The sequence below is a fragment of the Corylus avellana genome, chromosome ca1, assembly GCF_901000735.1.
Source record: "Corylus avellana chromosome ca1, CavTom2PMs-1.0".
NCBI classification, from domain to species: Eukaryota; Viridiplantae; Streptophyta; class Magnoliopsida; order Fagales; family Betulaceae; genus Corylus; species Corylus avellana.
The window spans coordinates 35,034,862-35,052,198 of NC_081541.1; the positions used below are offsets into that span (position 1 = coordinate 35,034,862).

The 17,337-nt window shown below is 36.2% G+C and overlaps 4 protein-coding genes across 8 annotated transcripts; 2 read left to right on the plus strand and 2 right to left on the minus strand.

Moving 5' to 3' along the window:
- Positions 1-1,244: 1,244 nt before the first annotated feature.
- LOC132170847 (putative lipid-transfer protein DIR1) lies at positions 1,245-1,553 on the minus strand. Its single transcript, XM_059581973.1, has one exon. It carries the CDS (start codon positions 1,551-1,553, stop codon positions 1,245-1,247), a length of 309 nt encoding a protein of 102 aa, XP_059437956.1.
- Positions 1,554-7,201: 5,648 nt separating this feature from the next.
- Positions 7,202-10,538, plus strand: LOC132163180 (UPF0496 protein At4g34320-like). Of its 2 annotated transcripts, none has more exons than XM_059573374.1 (2): positions 7,202-7,294; positions 9,246-10,538. In XM_059573374.1, exon 2 carries the CDS (start codon positions 9,248-9,250, stop codon positions 10,379-10,381), a length of 1,134 nt encoding a protein of 377 aa, XP_059429357.1. In that variant the 5' UTR covers positions 7,202-7,294; positions 9,246-9,247; the 3' UTR covers positions 10,382-10,538. The 2 variants fall into 2 exon arrangements, with proteins under 2 accessions (XP_059429357.1, XP_059429352.1); XM_059573369.1 differs by lacking the exon at positions 7,202-7,294 and adding an exon at positions 8,567-8,739.
- Positions 10,539-11,222: 684 nt separating this feature from the next.
- LOC132167766 (probable 1-acyl-sn-glycerol-3-phosphate acyltransferase 5) lies at positions 11,223-15,985 on the minus strand. 4 transcript variants are annotated; one of them, XM_059578792.1, is made up of 4 exons: positions 15,815-15,985; positions 13,472-14,417; positions 13,033-13,163; positions 11,223-11,868 (listed from the first exon to the last, which is right to left on the minus strand). In XM_059578792.1, the coding sequence occupies exons 2-4, from the start codon at positions 14,041-14,043 to the stop codon at positions 11,450-11,452; spliced, it is 1,122 nt and encodes a 373-aa protein (XP_059434775.1). In that variant the 5' UTR covers positions 14,044-14,417; positions 15,815-15,985; the 3' UTR covers positions 11,223-11,449. The 4 variants fall into 4 exon arrangements, with proteins under 4 accessions (XP_059434775.1, XP_059434777.1, XP_059434778.1 ...); XM_059578794.1 differs by lacking the exon at positions 15,815-15,985 and adding an exon at positions 15,732-15,792; XM_059578795.1 differs by lacking the exon at positions 15,815-15,985 and adding an exon at positions 15,395-15,669.
- Positions 15,986-16,241: 256 nt separating this feature from the next.
- Positions 16,242-16,962, plus strand: LOC132170855 (uncharacterized). Its single transcript, XM_059581985.1, has 2 exons — positions 16,242-16,347; positions 16,627-16,962. Exons 1-2 carry the CDS (start codon positions 16,288-16,290, stop codon positions 16,960-16,962), a joined length of 396 nt encoding a protein of 131 aa, XP_059437968.1. The 5' UTR covers positions 16,242-16,287.
- The last annotated feature ends 375 nt before the right edge of the window (positions 16,963-17,337 follow it).

Genomic DNA, 17,337 nt, shown 5'->3' on the forward strand with positions numbered 1-17,337 from the left:
GTAAAACCCACAACCGCTAGACCCACAACTTAGATGTAGGTAACCTACGTGGCTAGCGAAATTTTGTTTTATTTGTTTTTATTTTTCAAGTATAATCTAATTAAGGACATAATTATATTTTTACACATCTCAAAAGCGGAATAACAGTATAAAAATGTCACGTGAATCACATGTGATCCCTTCTCTAATAGGATTTAATAGAAATCATAATGGATGGGGTAGATGAACAGGCTTGGTAGATTTGGTAGAGGATATTGTAACTTTTTAAAATTTAGCATAAATTGAGTGGTAGTTTAATAACGCAAGGGACAGAAATTTTCTCCAAACTAGTTTGAAAGAAATTTCTTTCAATTTATTCTTAATTTCTGCAGAATCTTCCAAGTTCCAATTAGTTTCATGATTCTGTCAAAATTCCATGCATTCTTTGTCTATTTGTTTCTCTCTCTCTCATTTCCCGTTCAATAGAACTCGTTTGCATTTGAACATACATGAAGATGATTCTTATATATATACGGTTGGATAAAACATTAAACATAAAAACATAGAGTTCTATACGTGTGCCTTTCTTCTAGAACTCACAAATAAGGATCTTTGGTAAGTGTTCTACAATGTATAGTAATGCCTCTCACGTACACATTTGAAAGAAACTCAACGATAGTGTTTTATTACAAGAACAAAACACATATGCCCACAACCTAAATACTCTTTGATGGACAATAGAAGAGACAATTGAGAGAGATTCAGAATTTTTTATTCTGAAATAATATTATGAATAATCTATAGTTTTAACTTCCATTCCATAGGTATTTATAACCAACCAAGAGACACAACTCTTAGTTATGGAAGTTATTAATTCTAAGAGATGCAACTCTTGGTTTTATATGGACCAACTCCACTCTAGCTATATTGAGGTCTAATTACTAACATATACGGATGTAGATATTAATTGTAGCTAGAAGTGGAAAAAAGTATATATGATGCTTCGGAACAAACTTGATCAAAGAAAGCAAACCATTAATTTAACAAGAATATTTAGTACATCACAACGTAAAAGCAAAGAAATACAACACCAAAACATATATAAGAGATACACAAACAATTAAACTAGGTGAAAAGCAACATATTTTAGCAAGGGGTCCTGATCTGTACGTTCAATAGTGTTGTCTTACGTGCTGTCCGACTCTCACAGAGTTCATTGAAGTGTAAAAGGACAACCTTATTGCACAAGATCGATGTTCTGTACTCTAGCAACGGGTTTGGGGAAGATTGCATTTAGAGGGGAGCGCCAAGGCGAGATTGGGGTCAATTCCATAGAGATTCAACAGCCTGGAGTTCTTAAAAAGGCACAGGCATTGCATGTCGGCATTGGAAAGAGCCGAGCAGCATGCGGCGGATGGAGGAGCAGGGTTTGGGCCGTTGACGGATGGCTCACATGCCTTGAGACCCTCTTTGGTCATGCGGCAGAGTGTCTGAGCATTGGCCACCATGGGCTCAGAGAAAATGGCCAAGGCCAAAACCAGAGCCACAAGGACAAGCTTTTTGCATCCTTCCATGTCTCTAAAAATTCACTCTTTGTTGGGGTTGAGAGAGTACTGATGGGTACTTCGTTCATGCACGTTGGCCATATATATATATACATATATAGGCCAAGGTGAGAGAGCATATGGGGATTTGTGGTAATTTCGGCTGGCCAATGGTTGCTCTTAAATTCTTCACTTTGTCCAATCATATTGTGACATGTCATTGTATAGGTAAATAATGTGGATGGTATTGGCACGTAAGGCTTAATAGTGCTATTTTTATTACAAATTGACATAACAGTTTACGTAACACTTATCACATCAAACGCGAAGCAATTAAATTTGATTGTAATCACGTAAAAATTTTATATAAAACTATCACATTGATCTGTAACAGAATTATAATAAAAACTATATCATCCTAAGCAGTTTCCAAAACTTTGGTTCATTTTAATTAGGGGATGAGTAATACTATAACTACACTTTTATTCCACTTTGTTGATTTAACATTGCTATCAATTATTGATTTTATTTATTTATTTTTTTTAAACAACAATGATATTAAAAACTCCACTTTTATCCTATCACTATCCTACATCGCCGACATAGCAAAGTTCATTGGCCATTGGATTTGTTTTTTCTTTTACAAAGGCAGATTCAAAGGCATTGACATTGCAGCCATGTCAGTAGTTGTATAGTGGTAGGATAAAAATGAGTTTTATAGCATTACTCTTTCAACAAAGGCTGATATATAAGAACTAATTCATAGTGCTACATAAATAATAATAATAATAATAATAATAATAATAATGTAGTTTATATCATTTTTATGAAGTGAAAAATGTGAGTAAAGCTTGACCTCGAAGGCCACAAAAATAGCTGAGGCTCGTGACAAAGATTTGGGAGTTAGCTAGCTAGCCAAATATTGGCAATACAATGGGCCGTGTCACGGGTGGACATCTGTGGTTCTGTAAATGGATTGGAATTTTGTGAGAAGCTTGTCCCGATTGTCTTTAAAGTATTATTATTTATGGAAGAAGGGGGTTTTTTGCATGGTGGCATCACTGGCATGCATGCATGTGAACCTCAGAACCATGTGCCATCTTTATTTTTAGCTTTCATCGGATAGCAAAGTTGGCCTATGCTGCTATGCAATATTGGCTCGTGACTTTAATTCAATCTTTATAATCATGGATTCGGTTCGGGTCTGTGTATTTTTTGTGTCTTGTGAAAAAATTCGAAGACCTAACTCATCTCATAAAACTGGTTTAATAAAAGAAGATTGTCCATTCCTTATAAACATGTTCAAGATCTTGTTCAAAGGCAATGTGAGACTATTTCTCAATACCCTCCCTCACGTGCATACCGATATTTTTTCTGGTCCTTGTCACGGGGTAAGTAGTGTGAGGCCCCATTTGTCTTGTGGTAGGCTTTGGTACCATGAAGAAAATTCGTGGGTCTAACTCATCTCATAAAACCGATTCAATAAGAGAGGGTTGCTCATTTTTTATAAACATGCTCAAGATCTTGTTCACAGGCAATGTGAGACTATTTCTCAACATCATCCCTCACGTACAGGCCGGTATTTTTTCTGGTCCTTGTGGGGGCCTACATTACTTACTCTGTGACAAATACCAGGAAAAATACTGGCGTGCACATGAGGGAGGGTGTTGAGAAATAGTCTCACATTGCCTTTGGACAAGATTTTGGGCATGTTTATAAGGAATGGGCAATCCTCTCTTATTGAATCGGTTTTATGAGATGAGTTATGCCCACAAATTTCTTCATGGCATCAAAGCCTACCATATGACGAATGTGGCTCACACTACTTACCTCGTGACGAGGACCAGAAAAAATACTAGCTTGTGCGTGACGGAGGGTGTTGAGAAATAGTCTCACATTGTCTGTGGATAAGATCTTGGACATGTTTATAAGGAATGGACAACCCTCTCTTATTGAACCGGTTTTATGAGATGAGTTAGGCCCATAAATTTTTTCATCTTGTTATGAAATATGTGTCCCAATTGCAACGAGTTTAATTAGCTTCAACTAAAACAGACTCAATTGCAACTAAGGAGTGCAGGGGGGACAACTTGGGACTTTCTGGCACGACTCTTAACCCGCACACACCGCGTTAGGACATCACGGAATACTCATAGTACTCCTCATGAATTTGATTAGCGTTTCAGGTGGGCATGCAATGCGTGGAGTGATGCTCCTCTTCATCCTCTATTCCTCTTGCATCTCTGAAACTATCATTGTATTTTTGTTACACAAACATTATATATTGGATACTTGAATCAAAGTTATTGAAAAAAATATGGAAAATATAAGTCAGGTTCTTAAACGGCTTTGTTTTTAGTATTTTGTTTTCTATTCTAAAGTTCTAAGACATTAATAACTAACCCAACACACAAACTCGTGTTTTTCAAAGAAAAATGGCCTGTTTCACCTTCATGTTACATCGAACATTTGTTTCAAACGAGAAACAAAAAAACACCCCAAAACACATTGACAAAAACCCATAATGGCTTTACCACTTCTTTCTACTTGTCGTAGACAAATTAAGTTTACATGCTTTCCCTAGCTTCTACAATTCTAAATAGTGATTTATCTAAATAGCTTCTACATTATTATTCTCACTTTGGACAAAGTTTTTTTTCTAAATTGAGTTGAATTTTTTTCTTATTCTAATTTTATTTATTAAGCTGACATATATCATTAAAACATGTGATTTTCAGTACATTCTCTTTAAAAAAGTACATGGAAATCAGGTGCTCTAACCCTTATATGCCAATATCTACGGCTGCTATAACATTTTCCTGTTTAATAAAGAAGCCTTCCAAAAAGCACAATTGGTAGGATACTTTTTCAATAGGCTTTTGTTTTTGTACTCTAGAAGTGCACTCAGTTTCGCACTTGTTAATAATGTCCAAAAAGTTCAAAAAGATAAAAGAGATAAAAAAAAAAAAAAAAGGATAAAATATATTAGTTATTGGTAGTGGAGTCGTGCTATCCGGCATCCTAGAGGCAGTCCAACGTCATCTAACGTTGATGTGGCTGCCTCTAATAATAATAATAATAATAATAACAAAAAGAGAAATGAAAATTTTATTGTTGTTTTTTTATTATTATTATTATTTTATATAAAAAACACGTTTATATGGGAAGAAAGATTTTTGTTTTTGTTTTTGTTTTTTTGGTCATTGGTGGTTTATGTTTATGTTTTTGCATTTTGTATGTTTGATGAAATTTTCATGAGAAATAACAAGTTTTTTGGGTTGCATCTTGAGATATTTGAGTGATATTAGCTAATATTTGGGTTCTAATGCCTCAAAACTCATTTCTGGATTTAAAACTAAAACCTAGAGGTGGAAAGTTAACCCTTTAGAGCATCTCCAAGAGGCCATGTAAACTAACCTTTTAGTTAAAATAGCATTTTTTTTCTTCCTCCAGCAGTGCTGTAAAATAGCATTTTTGTTTAGAGATACTACAGTGAACTTTCAAATATAATGTAACTATTATTTAATTATATTTTCTCTTTCTTTCAATATTTTTAATCTTTTCTCTCTCCTCTCTTTTTCTCCCTCAAGCTCCCTTCTCCTCCCTCAGTGCCTCCTCATCTGTTTTCTCTCCCTGTCCCTTCTCCTTCAGCGCCTCATCTCTCTCCCTATCCCTATAGGGTTGCCGCCCAACAGCCAAACGACCACAAAGTAATGGCTGAGAGCCTTTCTGGGTTTCGATCTATCCGATTAGAACAACCGGTAGCCAGAACTCGGCCACCCACGGAGTTTCGTCTGCCATACACCACGTTGATAGGTTTTAGGTGGTTCGATTTCTCCAAAATGGTTCAATACAGTTTGTGGTGAGGGAGAGAGAGAGAGGAGTGGAAAAAAAAAAAAAAAAAAGATTAAAAACAATTTTTAAATAAAGTAGGCATTGTAAAATAAAGAGCTCGTTGGAGTTAATTGTAAAAAAGTAGTAGCTAAATTAAAAAAAATAGTATTTTGAGTAGCTAAACTACAATTCATTGCTAAAGATGCTCTGGATAGTATCACCTTAAAGTGATTCGGTTATCTTAAATTTGGTGCTAATGTCTTAAAACACTATCTCTGTTTTATATACTTTTACTCATATCAATTTCTAATTAGTGATTCATGGAGGCCAGTGAATTTGATATATAATTTGATCAAATTCTGATAAGTGATTCTCGGTTCTAAATTTAGTAGATGCTTCCCCCCTTGTAACTTCTTTCTCCTTCAATTAAAAAAAAAAAATTAGCATACGCTTGGCTGACTCTTCTCTTAGTAGTGCATGAAAAGATTAAAAATAAAGTTAACAAAAATTTAAGCAAGATGATCATAATGGTTGAAAATTTCCTAGTGTCTTGCCAAGGAAAGCAACAGATCGATCGAGGCGCGGCGTTACAAAGCACGTGAGAACTTGAATATGTTGACGTGGCGTGGAATTCAAAATCAGCCGAAGGCGGCAACCAATGACTCACTGACACGTCTTGTTTAGCATTCATTACGTGTCATCTAGAGACCTGGGTGATTGTGAATCTCCGGAAAGCGAGTGCGTCGGAGCACGCGGTCTTGTCTTCAGAAAACGACTTGCTTCTTTCCTTTTGCTTTTGTTTTCCTAGTGCTCCGAAGAGTCTCACCGCCAAAAACACCCCTGGTTCCAAACGAAAATTACGACATGGCCATTATTGGCTAATTTCCTTTTTCCACCAATGTTTTTATAAGGAATATTAATGCTACTTATTATTGTTTTATCATCATTTTATTCCCAAAAGTTAATATAAATTTTTATTATTTTTTTATTATTTTAAGCTGATAATATGATAAAAAAAATAAAAAATTTAATCATTTAATTAATATAATAACATTTTCTTCATGTGGAAACTCAAATTCCCTTTCAATGATGAGAGTAAATTATAGAATTAGGTTTAAACTCCGGACATTAGTTTTGATACCATATTAAACCACAAATTATCTTAAAGCTTAAGCCCATTAGAAATGATGAATTTATTTAATTAATGAATATATTAACAATATACTTTTGGGAGTTAATCATAAGCAATTTAAATAACTAAGCAATACAACTAATTAAATTTGTTTCACACACACACACACACACATATATATATATATATATATATATATGTATGATATTTCTTTGTTACTTATTAAGGCTGACAATTTTTGATATGACTCGTGAATCGGACACAAATTCAAAACGAAATTAAAAAGTTATGGTTGAAGAGTTTGACGCGTTTAATTCAATAGGTCGGATTATGATTGACCTATATAGTCTTATACTCATGCTTCGACACAATTCGAACCTGATACGCAAAATAATGATAGATAATTCTTAGCAACACAAATCTAATACAAAATTTTTATACGTATTCTATACATTTTTTTAACAATTTTAAATCTTAATGAATTTTTGTTCAGGAAAAGAAAAACCTAGCTAGTTTATTTTTTAATAATTAGTCATGTACGTTTCTGTAATTTTGTCTCGATTCTTACAGTTACACAAAATGGGCAAATTGATTCTTGGACACCAAGTCATCGTTTGAAATTCAAAGATTAGAATGTGTATATATATATACATAGAGAGAGAGAGAGAGTGCCACAATGCTGCTAAAACATTCAACCATCTGAGGTCCCAAGTTATTTATTCCTTTCAGGCTGTGAGTTATTCCCACTACTTTCGATCGAGCTGCTTTGTTTATATTACCAGGCTTCAACAACTGCGATCATCAGGTATATTTCACTTCTTATCATTTTTGTTTTTGTAATTTACTCAAGAAACTTTTACGAAATCGAGTCAGAAAAGTGTTCTGATATGACGTAGATGTGAAAATAATTTTTAGTGTTTTGTGTTTTGAAAAGAGAATACAAAAGCGGAAAGAAAAAAAGAAAATGTTGTTAAACAACTCTTTTGGGATTATATTAAACCTTCTATCTTTGTAAATCAAAGGGTTTTTGGTAGTATTTTTCTTTCATTTTTCTGGGGTTTTGCCGTTTTGGTGTTCAACCATTTTTAGAACAAAGCTTTCTTTTTTATCAAACTAATATATATATCAATTTTATGGAGTGAATTATATTGCTTGAAATGGATGGGAGGAAAACCCTGCAACTCTAGAGAAAACGTAGGGAGAAAAGAATTGTGGGGCTTCTCTTACAATTTATCTTCAATTATATATATCGATCCCTTGAAGTGACAAAATCATATGCCCTTCGTATGTATAACTTGTTTCTTCAAAGCTTCTCAACAAGAACAAGTGGTGTTCCATAAAAACAGTAGTAAAGCTAGCTTGAATATTTGCGTGGAACCCTTTTTCAGCATTGCAATTTTATTTATTCTTTTGCGTGCTTTTAATGCTTTTTGATGATTCAGATCGATTTCAAGCTTATCCTTATTTATTTTTAAAACAAAAAAAGAAAAAAAGAAAAAAAAAAACAAGGATCACATATCGTCAGATCCTCAAACCAGGCAGTGGGTATTATGGTCATTGACAGCATTAATATACAATAATCTTTGCGTCCCCATGTAAGCCCACGTAACTCGACATTAAAAAAAAAAAAAAAAAATTTGATATTACACACGTTTTTTCTACATCTCATTTACATAAATTATTATTATACTAATTACATTAATAAGAGACGTATCGAAACAGGCCGGGCGACGGCGACTATACCCTTCGGGTTTTGAAAATTTTCATACTGTTAATTGATGTGTCGTGTTTTAAATATATATATATAAAAAAAAAAATCATTTAAACACATGCTAATATATAATTAGTGTAAAATGGGTATAATAGAGTATTCATTAATTAATTATTTTTATGTTTGTGTTACACAGAACACTTTTCCAACAAACAAAGAAAAAAAACCCTAACAAAAATGGCTATCTTTTAGGTGACTTCCGCAGCAATTAAGTGATTTAGTGCGCTTGTTTTTCTCACTCGGGAATACTTCTTTTTGACTTTCTGTGCAATTAATAGGGTTTGTTTTTCTCAAATCAAGGCAAAAGTCAAAAGTCTTTGAGCTGAAGCCTCTGCCGCCTTCCATAATTTCTCTCTGCCTGGAAACCGTTGCTTTGCGCGTTAAATTCGCGTTTCAGATTGTCCAACCCTCTCAGGTTTCTAATGCGTGCAAGATATTCTCAAATCTCCAACACCCCACATATTTCTTGGTCCTAGACGGTACCTCTTCGTTCTTCGTTCACCTCAAGTTCTCACACACCCGTGCTTTCACGTTTTTTTCCTTATTTTGAACAAATCCCGTCACTTGTCTCATCCATTTTCTTTGTCGGTCATAAACTCGTTCCAGTTTGATTATTAATTGCTAAGCTTCCTAATTCTATCTCCTTTTTCTGGGACTAAATATCCTTTTTGGTCGTTAAAGTTATCTTTCATTCGGTGATTTGTGGTGATAAGATTTGCCACGTGTGATGCCCTGGGAGGCTCATATTTTTTTGGTTTGGTGAAGTGGGTTTGTTCTCATACCTTTATTTATTCTTATAAATAAGCTGGGATATATAGGATTTTGCTCATAAATTGAGTTTTCAGAAATTGGGTTTTCATTTTCTGTCTTGGCAAGGAACTTGTTTGTTGAATTCATGGCTTTTGCATAGAGGAAAAAAAAAAAAAAAAGAAGTTTAAATACAGGGGATTTGAATCTGGTTTTTGTTCTTTTCTTTTCTTGCTAGCTATGGGAGGCAATATGAGCAAGAAGACCCATGAAACGTCGTCGTCGTCGTCGTCTGCTGTAAATCTCAATCCAAATTTACAGTACACAACTGAATTGAGCTCCTATGAGGCGGCTTGCAAGCTCGACGCCGATTTGCAATACTTCGACACCACCCTTCAAGCACGAACCAATCAGGTGATCAACTCTCTTGCGGTAGGAGTTGAAGTGCGAGCCCTTTCATTTGATTCTTTGAAAGAAGTCACAGAATGTCTCCTGGAGATGAACCAGGAGGTCGTTAAAGTTATATTGGAATGCAAGAAAGATATATGGAAGAATCAGGAGCTGTTTGAGCTCGTCGAGGAGTACTTCGAGAATAGTTTGCAGACTCTAGATTTCTGCACAGCATTGGAGAAATGCCTGAAGCGAGCTCGGGATAATCAGCTGTTGATTCTTGTCGCGCTTCAGAAGTTTGATGAAGAAACTGAAATGGGAGGGAAGAGGTATGAGAGGACTAAGCAGGAGTTGAAGAATTTCAAGGAGGCTGGTGACCCTTTCACCCAAGAATTTTTCCAAATCTTTGAGTCTGTGTATAAGCACCAGATACTTATGCTTGAGAAGCTGCAACTCCGGAAGAACAAGCTCGATAAGAAGCTTAGGTACATTCATGTTTGGAGGAAGGTTTCAAGTATAATTTTTGTTGCTACATTTGCTGCCGTGTTGATTTGCTCTGTTGTGGCCGCAGCCATGGCGGCTCCGCCAGTTGCAGCAGCTTTGGCTGCTGCTACTGCTATTCCTGTGGGCTCAATGGGAAAGTGGATTGACTCTTTGTGGAAGAACTATGAAAATGCTTTGAAAGGACAGAAGGAAGTGATTAGCTCGATGCAAGTTGGTACCTATGTTGCCATTAAGGACTTGGACAACATCCGGGTTCTCATCGACCGGTTGGAAATCGAGATCGAGTCGCTCTTGCAGATTGCAGAGCTCGCCATTGAGGAAGAAGCAGTGAAGATTGCAATAGATGAGATTAAGAAGAAGCTGGGAGTGTTTATGAAAAATGTTGAGGATTTGGGGATGCAAGCTGATACTTGCAGCCGGGACATTAGAAGGGCAAGAACTGTGGTTCTGCAGAGGATCATAAAACATACCAACAACTAAAATATGATCCATGCATGGTAACTGTTGTTATGTTAGTACCTTTTTTTTATATTTATGGTTTATGATGATGATATTCCTTGATTCTTAGGTTGTATCTTGAATCCACACTAATGGATTCATGTTCAAGAAAATAATGTAAGACTGGTATTCGATTTCATTCATTCTATGCATGTTTAGGGAACAATTGTACGTTGTTTCTGTTTGGACCATGTTCATAGTTTTTCAAAATAGTCATTAAATAGTAGATCGCAGATTTTGTATTAAATGTTGGGTTCTTGTAAATATTGTAGGACAAACAAAAGGACCATTCATGTAATTTGAGGAGAAAAATACTCGAGATACTGCAATTTTTACTACAATCTTTTTACAAACTAACATGACACCTTATAATTGGTGAAATAATTAAAAGGGTATGTTAACAAGTCATTCACTAACTTGTTTAATTATTTTGCCAATTACGAATTATCACATCAGTTTATAAGAAAATTTAAAGTAAAATTTGTAATACCTGTAGCATCATTCATTTTGAGAATTACAAATTTCTTCAATTCAATAGGGTAGATTTGGGAAGCTCAACGCAAGTTTCTGCTGAAACTTTTGCGCCAAACATTTACATAATGCAAGCTTATGAGATCAAGGTGATGAGGGAAAAGAATGGCAAAAGAAAAGAAACTCTCAAGTGAGATTGAAACCTTGAGAAATCTTTTAGTGAGACTAAAATATAGCATGTTGGAACACCATTAAACTCAAAAGCTTAAGCCTATGAGTTTGAACTAAACGATACTGGCATATTTCCAATGTGGAACTCAATCTTTTTCCACTCGCACGTATATACTCAACAAAAACAAGGGGAGGATACATACAACTTATGCGTTTATGGAATATTCAATGATTGTACATACACATTGTGAATTACTTAGGAATTTGTCTCAATTATGGATATAACTACACTTGAGACGAAAAACATCAACCTTTGGGTTCGAGCCCTACTACAAAATTACGACAACAGAACTCAGTGTTGGTACATGTTTACGGTGCCTGCTCAATACAGTATAATTTGCAATGAGACTAAGCTTTCAAAAGCCCAACAATTGGCAGTGGTCGGATATTAAAGTAAGTTGCAGTTGCGAGATAAGCACAGGCCAAAGATACATACATTTTGAACCAGATGGAGGAGAAAAAGGTGAAGAACGTACAAATGCTGGTCAAGACAAGAACTGCCACAGTATTAACAAGGCACTTCATTGTGGAAAGATCCCCTTCTGTTCCTTGATAAGGAAAATGGCCTTGAATATAAAAATTGGAAAGTAACTGGTCTTTGAGACGGAAAGTATCCATTAACCAACTAGAAATCTTGTCTTCAGATGTTGGGATAGCGTCAAGAGGGACCCGTCGAACATGAACATGAACTTCAGAAGGGTCCACCCCAAAGACATTGTCCAAGAAAGATGGACAGCGATGCTTGTAGCCAATGGTTACATCATAAACTGCAGTAAATACAAATCCATTTAGATATTAAGGAGTAACCACAAGAAAGTCATCAAGGATGAAATTGCTAAAATTATCGATCATGTATGGGTAAGAGCTTAAATAAATAGTAGTGACCTTTCATATGAAATGCTGGCATGAGTCAGCATATAAGAGAAAAGCTCTTGTAGCCTTGTAGGTTGGATTAAATAAGATACAATCTAAACAATAAAGCAGATCATACATGCTTAGTTCCTTTCACTTCAATTATGTAGTATCCTTTATTCCCTCATTTCTATACTGGAAAACATATCACCATAAAGTGATAAAATTCAATCAAACTTAATAACTTAGAAAAAGGATCCCACTACTGCATATAAAAATGAACAGCCATCACAAAGCATGTATAGATCTTGTAATGTTGAGAATCCAAATACCGTTGAATCTGTCCTCATCATCTCAAATGTTAAAAGGTCATACTAGTAACAAAAATTGTCAGGAAAAGCTTGGCTGGAAACACAATAAGTCTGATCATGAATAATCACAATGAGAGAACATTTCAAAATATAAACTCACAACGGCTGCAAAGCACCTCAAGGTCCAATGTCTGACTAAAGCCCCACAACTATCCACAAGGCCAATGCCTCCAACAGCTTTGATTATAAGAATGAGAGATACTTACTAAAAAAAAAAAAAAGATTATAAGAATGAGAGGCACTGTTCCTAACCCATATAAAGCAACCCTATGCAGATGCTTGCTTTTATGGCATACAACTATAGGAAGAAACAAGCAGAGCTCAATTTTTTTTTGAGATAGTGAGGTGAGACAACAATCTATACTTTCCTATGGTACTCATATTCTTTTCTTAACTTCCACAAATTGTCATCAACAAGATACACAAAATTGTCATCAACAAGATACACATCAGTTGCTATAGAAACTCTAGGTTTAAAAGCATTTTACACCTATTACATGTTTGAAAGCAACAATAAAGAAAAAAAATTTGTGAGTAGTAGCAGAAGTTTAAGAATGCGGCCATTGACCAGGAATGAAAACATGATAGATCATCGAAATGCTAACCCAGGAAAATTCTATAAAACTTTCACTCAGATTTTAATGAACAATAGTTAATAAAGAGTGGATCAACAAACATTAATCCATTTACACACACATATAAGACAACCTGCATCCAAAGAGCCCCTCAACTCCTCCAAGCAGGTGCAGAAGCCCTTAGTTTTCGGAAGCAACACATTTTTTAGGATTGGTAGGCCCCTTTCAGCAGCATATTTTTGACTCCGAATGCATTTCTGATCACTACACAAGAGAGATGGAGGAAATTATAAGACATTACTAGAAATATGGATAAGAAATAGGACACAGGAAGATACATTTCTATCATGGTACACACTATGATGTTTTCAAGAAAAGGATGAAAACAAGATGCACACATGGAATTTACAAATGACAGCCTAAGGTTGCATTGTTATGCACCCTAAAATTTCCAGAGAAAACCACAAAATTATCATACACCCACATAATACATCTTGTTGATTCTTTTCAGATCATACCAAGTCTTATCGAAGCAAAAAGAGAGAGTAAGAAGAAAAAATACAAGATATTACGTGAAATTTGTGCCTTCTGGGAAAAGAGCAAGCCACAGGGGATCTTGAGGATCTTTAAATGTGGAAAGCATTTGGCGCACGACAGATTCATCAACCTCCCACTTCCTCTCCACTGGGATGAACTCCAATATGTTAAATCCCCAACCAAACAATGGTAATTTCATCAAAGTGCTCTTAAGAATATACTTTATGTATCCCAGGCATCCCTTCCGCAATGCAAGGTCCCACAAGTACATCCAATCAACCTCAGTTCTATGGTTTGCAATAAGTAAAACGCGTTCCCTTGCAGGAACAGTTTCCCCAGAGAAAACAACTTTAGTCTTGTTTATTTTTTCAAAGAGAAAAGGCCACAAAGCTAGCCAAGCACCAAAGAAAAAGGACGTTGCTTTCCTGCTGTAATGTATGCTGAAAAGTCGCAACATAACAGCACTCATAAAGCCAAAATACACCAACATAACGAACGCTGTTGAAAGTAGCACCAGTATACACATCAAACCCCTACACAACCTTAGTGGAGTAAAATCACGAAGCCTTTTTCCCTCATTTGAACTTAGATGCTTAAGATCTTCCATGCGCTCTAAAATGTAATTACAACCTCCCGTCCAAGGTAGCTGCAGCACCTGGGTAACCACTTGTCTTAGATAACTTACCTACTCAAGATGTTCTTAATGGTATGATCAGCTCTCAGAGACTCATCAATTGTGGAAAGAGAATATGTAGATGAACAAGCTCCTGATAGTGAAACAAGGGTATCATACAATGAATCACAGTCTTGATTTGAGTGCTGACAAAATCCAGGTCGTGCGATCTAGTAGTGGATTAGTTAAGATAAAATACCCTCACAGGAGGGGAATTTATCAAAATTTTGGCCACTGCATCTGCACAACAAAGGCATGTAAGGAAGCTATCCGTGGAATGGGGAGAGCCAGGACACTAACGAATTATCCTGCAGAAAGAGAGCCAGGAAGAGACTGAGCAAAGTCACGTGTCATGCAAGATAAATATGTGTGGTAAGCTCAGGAAAATTGTTCTAAGAGCGTATTCATATGCAATGATATGCTCAAAAACTGGAAATTCATTAACATGGAATAGCAGCAAAAATAGCACAACTTGCAAAATGTGAAAGCTCTTGACAGCCAGAAGCTTTAGTTTTTATTAAAATTTCGACAAACAAATTAGCCCATTGATTGTCACTTCTATAGCATAAATATCCATAGAATATAAGCTTACGTATCACTTTGATACAGCTTGTAATCAAGGGAAGCTGAATCTTGCCAAATTGCTGAAACTATATAGCCAGTTCTATGCAAGTTGCTCCCCATGAAGTAACATTATATTAGTGCATTTCTCTTCCTATGAATTGCAACAAGTCTATCGAAACCATTGTAGCTCACCCCCCTTCCAAAGCATATTTAAAGGAAATAGATAAAATATGTAGCCATCTGTGAACTCGTATCTAGACCATAAAAACCAAATATCCTAGAGTGACAGATAGATGCAGAAGAACCACTTCCAATCAAGAATGCCACGCCCATTGAAGTATTGAATGAGCTTTGAAGCATATAAGCTACAAAGACAAATCAAATTCGATATCATATGGGGCCCAAATGAAATTAACTGACAAAAAAAAAAAAAAAAAAAAAAAAAAACCTCAATCAATGATGGGGGGCAAAAGCTATTAGAATCTCACACTCAAATACTCAATAATCAATTAGTTTACTCCTCATTTCCAAAACCACAAGGCATCCAAATTCCAAACCTTCACTCAAAAGATAAAGAGAAACCCAAATCAAATTTACATTATTTTATCAAATAAAAAATAAAAAATAAAAAACGTATTGAACTACTTTAATAGATAAATATTCCAACACATTCCCAAAACAGACAGCGCACATTTATTTCTATTATGAAGCTCTACCTAACCTCGTACTTCACTTTCTTTGTATATTCCCAAGTATCCAAAATAAGTAATAAAGCAGGACATCACAATCTTAATCCAAGGAGAAACGTGATCCAAATAGAAACCAACGGATCTGAATCAGATTCCATTACGAAATGTAAATGCATGTAAACCCCACTTGGTCGCCGAGAAAAGCAAGCAAAAGTGAAGTGCACAAAACATCGAATCTCAGTTTGGCTTTGCTTTTGCTTTCCAGAGCATGAAAGGATTCAACCGAGCCATTGCTTCTGAGTTACTTTTTGGATCAGATGGAGCTTCTGAGCAATAAACGAAGATTCGAAGTTTCGGGTATCTTTTTACCTCTTTGGCATTTCGCGCATTTTCTCGGCAACCAAACGGGGTTTTAGCCTGCACAGAGTCATAGGAATGAGAGAGTTGCTTACGAATTTGAGAAGGAAAAGTCTGCTTCTTGAATCTTGGTGCTTCTACAAAGCTCCAAGCATCCGAGAGACTGTGGACCTATCAACTACGAGGCCCTGGCTTGAACCTTACGAGTTTTGCCACGAATCCCCTGCTAGATTCTTCTTCTTCTGTTTTCAAATGAATGAAGTGCCACCAATAACGCCGTTCACCTGTAACGATATCTCGTCCTGTACGTAACTGCGTTACCCACACATTTTCACATAATTTTTAAAATAACAATTGGATCATAAATAAATATATGAGAAGCCCAGGCTGGGAAAATGTGAGCTGAAGCCTGGGGAAATGTGGGCTGGATTGAGTGGGCCCAGTAGGCCTCGGCCCACGATCGCCCCTTTGGTGTTTATGAGTCTTTACTTGATGCTTACTTCGCTTCCTTGTTTGCTTCGCTCCAAAACCCCACTCTTTCTCCCTCTGTAGAGCTCCAAACTCTCTCATGGAGATCGATCCCAAAGAGTACCAATTGCGCTGCGAACTCCGAGGCCACGAAGACGATGTAAGATCTTTTTCAAACTCATAACATTGTCAAATCATTTTCCGATTTTTTTTTTTTTTTTTTTTTTTTTTTTCAAATTCGATAATCTTCGTCACTTCTAAGTTGCTCTGAGCTTGTAAAGATTGCTAATCCTCAATTTTAATGTATAACTTTCTAATTTTTCTTTTCAAGTTTATAGCTATTCTCTGAATTGATTTAAACTCGTGAAGATTAGCATTGGCAAACGCGTTTAATTTGTGTTGAAATTGAATTCGATGTTGTGTAAAATGCGATGACTAGGTACGTGGGATTTGTGTGTGTGGAAATGCGGGCATAGCGACGTCGTCTCGGGACCGGACCGTGCGGTTCTGGTCCCCGGACACGTCGGACGAGCGCAAGTACGCGGCATCGAAGATTCTGCTGGGGCACACCAGCTTCGTGGGCCCGTTGGCGTGGATTTTTCCGAACGAGGAGTTCCCGGAGGGCGCTATCGTGTCCGGCGGCATGGACACGCTTGTTCTGGTGTGGGACTTGAGGACCGGTGAGAAGGTGCGGACGCTGGAAGGTCACCAATTGCAGGTGACTGGGGTTGCGTTGGATGATGGCGACATTGTGTCGGGCTCGGTTGATTGGTGAGTTTGTCTCCCCCATTGTCGATGCGCAAACACTTGATTTTCTTACCAATTTTGTGCTTGAGCGGAATTTTTGTGTAAGATTGCTAGGATGACATGACTAATCAACCAATCTTGTGGTAAACAGGAATCAGTAAGTGTGTATTTCAAAGACTGTGTTGTTAACTTGTTGAGTTGATAATTAAGAGTGGTGTAAACCTCAGCTGATTTGCAAGTGTTTACACTGAGGAATTTTGTTTCCAAGGCTACGAAAAGAAAATATTGTTTCTCGATATTATTTGAGCTGGTTCTCCTCCAACCCCCCTCCCTCTTCTCAATGAATGTTTTTAGTCATAGAAAAATTAGCTGGTTCAATCTTTACTTTTTATTTTTATTTTTT

What these genes read in the sequence shown, in the direction of transcription:
- LOC132170847 (XM_059581973.1), bottom strand. Translation starts at nt 1,553, where the DNA reads ATGGAAGGATGCAAAAAGCTTGTCCTTGTGGCTCTGGTTTTGGCCTTG.
- LOC132163180 (XM_059573374.1), top strand. Translation starts at nt 9,248, where the DNA reads ATGGGAGGCAATATGAGCAAGAAGACCCATGAAACGTCGTCGTCGTCG.
- LOC132167766 (XM_059578792.1), bottom strand. Translation starts at nt 14,043, where the DNA reads ATGGAAGATCTTAAGCATCTAAGTTCAAATGAGGGAAAAAGGCTTCGT. An exon ending in CCAGAAGGCACAAATTTCAC is followed by an intron (nt 13,164 to 13,471) that starts GTAATATCTTGT and finishes TCTCTTGTGTAG; the next exon opens with TGATCAGAAATGCATTCGGA. An exon ending in GAGGGGCTCTTTGGATGCAG is followed by an intron (nt 11,869 to 13,032) that starts GTTGTCTTATAT and finishes TATTTACTGCAG; the next exon opens with TTTATGATGTAACCATTGGC.
- LOC132170855 (XM_059581985.1), top strand. Translation starts at nt 16,288, where the DNA reads ATGGAGATCGATCCCAAAGAGTACCAATTGCGCTGCGAACTCCGAGGC. An exon ending in TCCGAGGCCACGAAGACGAT is followed by an intron (nt 16,348 to 16,626) that starts GTAAGATCTTTT and finishes TGCGATGACTAG; the next exon opens with GTACGTGGGATTTGTGTGTG.